General features: G+C 40.5%; 1 protein-coding gene across 1 annotated transcript in view; it reads left to right on the top strand.

The window, feature by feature from the left end:
* The first annotated feature begins 255 nt into the window (after window positions 1-255).
* LOC122881640 (eukaryotic translation initiation factor 3 subunit H) overlaps window positions 256-6,749 on the top strand; it is a 56,525-nt gene continuing 50,031 nt past the window's right edge. The window contains exon 1 of the mRNA XM_044208090.1: window positions 256-411. Coding sequence (XP_044064025.1) covers window positions 310-411 — 102 coding nt within the window. The 5' untranslated portion in view covers window positions 256-309. The remainder of the gene's footprint in view (window positions 412-6,749) is intronic.

Genomic DNA, 6,749 nt, shown 5'->3' with positions numbered 1-6,749 from the left:
ATGAGTGTTTTGATAACAGATTTTAGTCTCCACTTGCAGCCCAGCCAGCTTTGCATTTGTATAATACAAAAAAACTCAGACGGAGGTATTTGATATGAAATGTGTTACTATGCTAATAGTCTATTTAATAAAAAATAAACTCCCTGCCCACAAAAACAGCATTTGATTTATTGCAATCCACAATAGTCACAAGGGGGAACTGGACCCGTAGCACTTGTTTCTATAGGGACAGGAAAATGGACGCATTTTCCCCGGAAACGTCCGTCACCGAATACTTTCCTCCCTTTTTCCGCGTGTGGCGGCTTGTAAATGGCTTCACGTAAAGACTCTGGTTCAGTACCTACTGCCGTAATGGCTTCTACAGGCGGCACTTTGGACTCTCCTGTGAAACAGATCCAGATTGAGGGACTGGTAAGTGTCACTACGGTGTTGTGAATTTACGTATTGAATTTTGGTGGCGGACGGCAGATAAATCGGTTCCCAAGTGTTAACGTTACCAGATGTGGATGCTAGCTAAAGTGAGCATCATCATGGCGGACAGATAATGTGAAGCGGTGTCTTGTAACTTACTGTTTAATACTTTAATCGATGCCTGTAGTGTATTTGCTTTATTTAATCCGATACGTTAAAGTTGCTGACATACAGAGATACGGTTTGCTGTTTGTAACCTCCCAATTAACAGGCTAATAATAGGCTAACAGTGGTTGTCTTTTTTTCAATTAGCTGGTGTTTAGCTTTCAGGGAGCTACAGAGGCGTTTCATTTTAAAACCAGGACCCCCCTGGTTGTTTGTGTTAAAGGAGCACGATAGGATAATGACGATGCTGCTGCTGCTGCTTTTTGCTTCTTTCTCACACAGGTCTTATTTACCATAAAAGAAGAATGTAAATAGGGGGCATTTGTTAGTCTAATCATTAAGTTTCTAGACAGTAGGCTACATTCACTTCACTGTAATAACTATAACAATATTTATTTATTCAGCATTCATGTCATAGTCGCCTGGTAAGGAATTTATCAATAAACGGAGATGTCCTCAATTGCAGGCTTGATAGGGGGTATGTGAAATACAGTCCATTCAGTTTGAGTTAAGCTTTTCGACTAATTCTTGGTTTTAAATATTCAGAGGTGTTACTTTATTGGTTCTTGTACGGAAAACCACACTTTGATCAACATTTAAAGGGCATGAATACAACAGTGTGTGTGCGGTCGATTTAAAAAAAACAACAACAAAAAACCAATAAAATAAAAAAAACAACAGTAAATAGCTGATCTCTATTCTGCCATTACAGCACAAAGTAACTCATCAGTGATTGTTCTTCTTCTCTGGTCTATTTTGTTAGCTTTTGAGATGAAATGTACTTGAACGCTTTGGAAGACATCTACCTCAGTCAGATTTTTCACTTGGAAATAAGGTTGCTTGTCAGGTTGTTGGTCAATGTCACCCTGTGTTTATACTAGAACTATTAAACCAGGTTTGAACTGATATTTCCCTTCTAGTTCACAATTAACAATTTGTGGCATATGGGCACTTTAAAGTTGGGTTAGGATTTTGGGATTTGGTGGCACTACTGCCAGGGAGTGAAGCCTGTTTTTGGCAATTGGAAAGAAAATACACGCATGATGCTTTTGTTTCTGGCTTTACGGTTCTTCTTATTTTAATTGTTTGTTGATTTATCATTATTTTCTTATTACCTAATTTGAACAGATCTTGTGTTTTACTTTTGAATTTATTATTGCTTCTGTGTGTCACTAATCTCTGACCAGTGATCTTTAACAAGTAAATCATGATACATTTTGAAATTTAACTTAACACAACCTAAATGTTGTAGTATTTTTAGTCTGTAGTACCTCTGTACAAACAGCAGAGGACAAACTTGCTTCACTGCCATGCACTGATATCCTCCCTCCTCCTGCCCTAAACTGCAGTGGACACAAAGCTCATTTGCCTGGTGTGCCTGAACGTAGTAGCAGGACTTTAACTTGCCAGCTGCTGCCTTCCTTTTATCTTCCTCATTAAAGCTACCCTAGAGTCTCAGGCCCTAATTTCAAATCTAAATATTTCACCTCAGTGTGTATTATTTAGACCTCCTAATGAGATTTTCTTACTTCATTTTCTCAGCCTTATCAACCAAACATTTTAATCACAGCAGTTAAATTTAAAATAGTTGAGAGCCGTTTAGTGTGTGACCTCATTTGGATTCAGACTGTTGAAGGAAAGGTGTCTATTTCAGGAGTTATGAAACGTGTTTCACCTGAATGCATTGATATGCAGCAATTGCTGCTGGGTTGCGTCATGACCCGTCTGTCAGAGGTTTAGCTGGAGGGTTGCCCACAGACAGCATCACCACTGCTGTGTAGTAGAATTGGATTGTTTCCTTGCTTTTGAAGAGGTTTCAGTGGTTGATGTTGCCACAGGAGTGGAGTGCTGCGCAGCGATGGGTTCCATTAACACATACTGAGATCACATAACTGCCTGTAAGTTTGAAAAATACTTTATTCATTTTTTTCTGGTGTGTGATGCACGTCAGACACAGGTTTTATTCATGTGCCATGAATTAAGGAATAGTCAGGGCGCATTTTACAGGACAAGGCATTGTGATTTTAAAGCTCTGGGGGTTGGAAAAGGCAGGAAATGTGTCAAAGTTAGTTTAATTTTAACATTTCTTTTAGCAGTGGCAGACATTGTCTTTGTTTTTTCAGTTAATATATAAATGACTAAAACATTATGCCAGAACAGCCCCTTCTTCCCCCTGAGGCTTTTCCACTTGCCTCGGGTCCTTAAGCCTTAGCGTGCCAGGAAGGTGTTCACACTACAATGTGACACACATCAGCTGTAACACATGGACACAAGATATAACTTACTAAACAGTGTAGAGACATATGTTACCATCTGTCCACTACAGTTACTAACTACTGTGTTTGTTATATCACAGCTTCATAATACAGACTAATAAAGTTTAGTTTTAATTGGTATTTTCAAGTTGTAATCCTTAAGATTTCCTGGTTGATTTGGAGACACGCAGGGTTACTTGAGGTATCAGCAAGTGTGGTTTAATACTACACCCGACACTCCTTGAGCAGCTACTCTGTCAAAAATACGACAGACGAGCAACCGAGCATCTGTTTACCTAAATGGATTCTCTAAGGAATTTGAATAGATTCCGATTTCATAACCAGATTCAGTAAGTATATTTGACACTGGATTCAGATTGGATAAAATGCTATCAAACCCCAACCCTAACTGCAATGCCTCACAAGAATGTGATGCACTAATGTTGCACCATGCATTCCTGTCCTTTGTTAGGTCACATGTACATCCTATATTTTGAAATTCTGCCCCTGCATCTTGTGCCCACTGTATGTGTAATGTTAAAAAAGAGATGGATTAATGTTATTTCTCCAAAAAAATTGCTGTGCCCATACATTTTTGTCTGTCCCCCTACATTTTTTAACTTGAATGTAAGCGTAGAGCCCTGACATGTTTGAAAAAGATGAAGTGGGAAGCTGCGGCAGTCTTCATCCAACAGATTAACCCAACAGATGACTCATCATGCCCCACAAAAGGGTTTTCTCCGTCAAGTATATTACACCCAGCGTTGAGTGTAGAGTTCGTCTACGCATCAGGGGCGTAAAAAGAAAACTCATTACGGGATCATCTCTCTTGCTGTACTTTTTCATAACTGGAGCCCCGTTGTGGCGGGAATATGAGCCCTTTTGTGTGAGTGAGAGAGAAGATTTATGATAAGAATTAAAGGCAGCCAACTGGGGATTTGGACTGCAATTGATTTTGCACAATTCAATTTTAAGCCTGTTGATTTACAATACGCTGTCCACATATCAATCTTGGGCCTCTCCACATGAGGTGAGCTCACTGCTGCTGTTGAGCTTGATCAATAAACTCGTATGCGAGTGTGTGTAGAGAGAGTAGCAGGAAAAGACAGTGCTGGAGAGAGTTATCCTGTGTGCTTGTGTGTTTTTGCATGTGCGCAGGTTTGCACAAACTTGGAGCTTTCCAGGCTTTGCTTACAATACCTGATGGCATTTACTCAGCACCAGGAAACCAGCACAACAAATCCACTGAAACCTCCGTCCTTCCTTCCTTCCCTTTCTTTTAGTGCAGATGCCTCTACAGTTCCCCTCTTTAAAGCATTTCTGTAGATTCAGGGGTTTTCTTTAAGCCCTGATTTATTTATTTGACCTTCCTGGAGTTGTTTTTGGCCAATTGTCCATCTCTCACCTCCTCTTTTTCCAGACAGACACTATTTAAGTGTGTGATGAACAGATTGCCAAGAGTTAGATAGCTGAAAGCATTGTGTATCTGTGCTATCTCCTCTCACTGATGGAGGGAGACTAGAAAAGCTATTTGCTGGCAGAAAAAGGACCCAAAGCTAAAAGGAGCAGGGGCCAGGGGGCTTTGTAAAGCAGCCAACGCTGCCGATTCTGAGGACTTCCACTGTAGCCCTCTTCTCCCCTGCCTTATCCCTCCCTCACTGTCATTGGTTCACCCGTCTGCTCTCCTTGCACTCACCTGGCCCCTTCCTGCTCCCTTCCATCATCATTTCCTTTATACTTCTGGTTTCTCTCTCTCATGTTTTCACTGTTGCATATCCTCCTTTCCTCTCTCCTTTTGCCCTGCCCCACCACTTTCCCCATCGAGTTCTCACTCATACAATTTCTCATGTACTCCCCCCCCGACCTATTGTTCAGACTTTCTTCCCCTCTGTCAGAAAAGCCATGGCAGGCAGGCTGGGAATGAGATTTGTTTCTCTCCCCACTCCACCCCATATCATCTCTCTTCTTCTGCCCCTAGCTCTTTTACTTGTTGCATGACAGGTCCAGCGCTCTATTGAAATAAATCATCTCCCAAGACAGATGCACGTGTGTTTGTGCATGTGTGTGCGTAAGCTAGTGAGATGGGTAAGGGCTTCCTCACGGTGGTGATGGGTGTTTTGTTGTGAGCATGGCCCCAGGACTACCACCCTGTTCTTGTGTGTATGTGTGTATTATTAATGCCTCTGGCTGTGACTTGCCCACACTGTTATCAGCATGATTTATGCTCTCCCCCTGCACACTGTGCTTTCAACTTCTTGTCGTCTTCCTGTTCATTTAGAAGCTTTGCCTTATTCTCTACTCTTCGCGTTGGCTGTTTTCTGTTGCTGGTCAGTGTGTCTCAAGATGGGTAGGTTTGTGTGTGTGTTTGTGTGTCCACGTGTGTGTGGGTGGGTGTGTGTGTAGAAGTAAGCCATAGCCCTTCCCTGCTTTCCTTGGGGTCGGTGACGCAGCATTAGAGCTTAAACCAGCTCCTCAATCATGTGGAGGCTTGTCCTATTGGCCCATTTTTATCTGGCATTAAAAATTAAACGCATACGATGATGCATGGACACCCTGTCCAGATGAGGCACGACGATGTGGGATATCAGACTACAAGTCCAAATATACCCTCCCACTGTACGAGGGTAGCATTTTTCTTCAAATTTCACTAGATTCAGGTTTTAATCTTTGTGAGTGCCGCCTCTTCTCTCTTTCAGTGTAGGCCTAAATTGCTAAGCTGTGCTGAATACTAACTGGCCTTTTGTACGCACTCAAGATCAGTGATGCACCAGTGTTGAAGCCTGCAGGTGGTGCTTACCACTCAACTTACCACTCAGCCACAGCCAGTGATTGCCTGAGTAACTTGCCCCAGAATTTCCTCTTAACAAGGGATTTTGGCAGTTTTGTGGTTTTATATAAGAGCTTAGTTACCAGTGAAGAGTGCAGATTGGTGGTTGAGGATTTATTATGCAATTTAGTATTGATGTAAGGGGTGTTTTAGTGACGTGGTAGATTTGATTTTGTTGTGGTTGGATTTTAACTTCTAACTTATTGACTGGTGTCCCTGACAGTCAGCTGCAATGCTATTAGGCACTAGGCAGGCAATGTTACAAAATAGTGACTCAAGCAATGTATTTTTTAAATCTTGCTTTATTTCAAAAGATATAGAGTAGGAGTTACTTTATAATAGGTTTCCAGAGTGAAGGTAGTGAATTACATTAGCACCCATAAAGGCTGTACACAGGCAAAAGACAAGCACTCATTTCTAGAAAAAAATCAAAATTTTTCCCAATGCAGTGCAGCAGTATTTATGTAACAATTGCTCACCCAGTTCACCCTTAAAATCCATCACATCAGAGCACATTCACTACATCACTATTCTGTGAGATGAATGTATGCTACCAGACACTGAGACCAAACTCTTTACAAGTTTGTGATGCCAAGAAGTATTTCACAATTGAAATGGTCAGAATACATCTTCTGTAACAAAGAGTATTATGTGTTGGGTGTTTCTGTTAGAAATATGAAACCTCCCACTGCACAAAACAAAAGTTCAGAGTAGTAAAACACCTAGTAATCACTTGAACTCCACTAAACTATTCATATTTTCATTATTTCTCCAATATGTTGTGGTAATATTTACTACACCTTGAAGTCACTGTAAAGCTGTGTAATATGTTAAGGAAAGTAAATGACATGAAAATATTTGTCATTAAAAAGTTTCCTAATTAAGTATAGTCCCATATCAGAGCATATAATGTTTTTTTTTTAATAAGTTCTAAATCAACATTATTATCTTGCAATACTTTTCTGTACATTAGAATACAGTTTTAATGCACACTGGAAGAAAAGCCACATTATTTTTATAATTTTTTCCCCCACTGGTATTAATTAAATAGTTTAATGTATTTGAACTGTGATAAAACATAATGTGTAAAA

This window comes from Siniperca chuatsi, linkage group LG9, assembly GCF_020085105.1.
Source record: "Siniperca chuatsi isolate FFG_IHB_CAS linkage group LG9, ASM2008510v1, whole genome shotgun sequence".
Classification (NCBI taxonomy): Eukaryota; Metazoa; Chordata; class Actinopteri; order Centrarchiformes; family Sinipercidae; genus Siniperca; species Siniperca chuatsi.
Note: the sequence above shows the minus strand (reverse complement) of the source record. Positions and strands in the feature narration are given on the sequence as shown.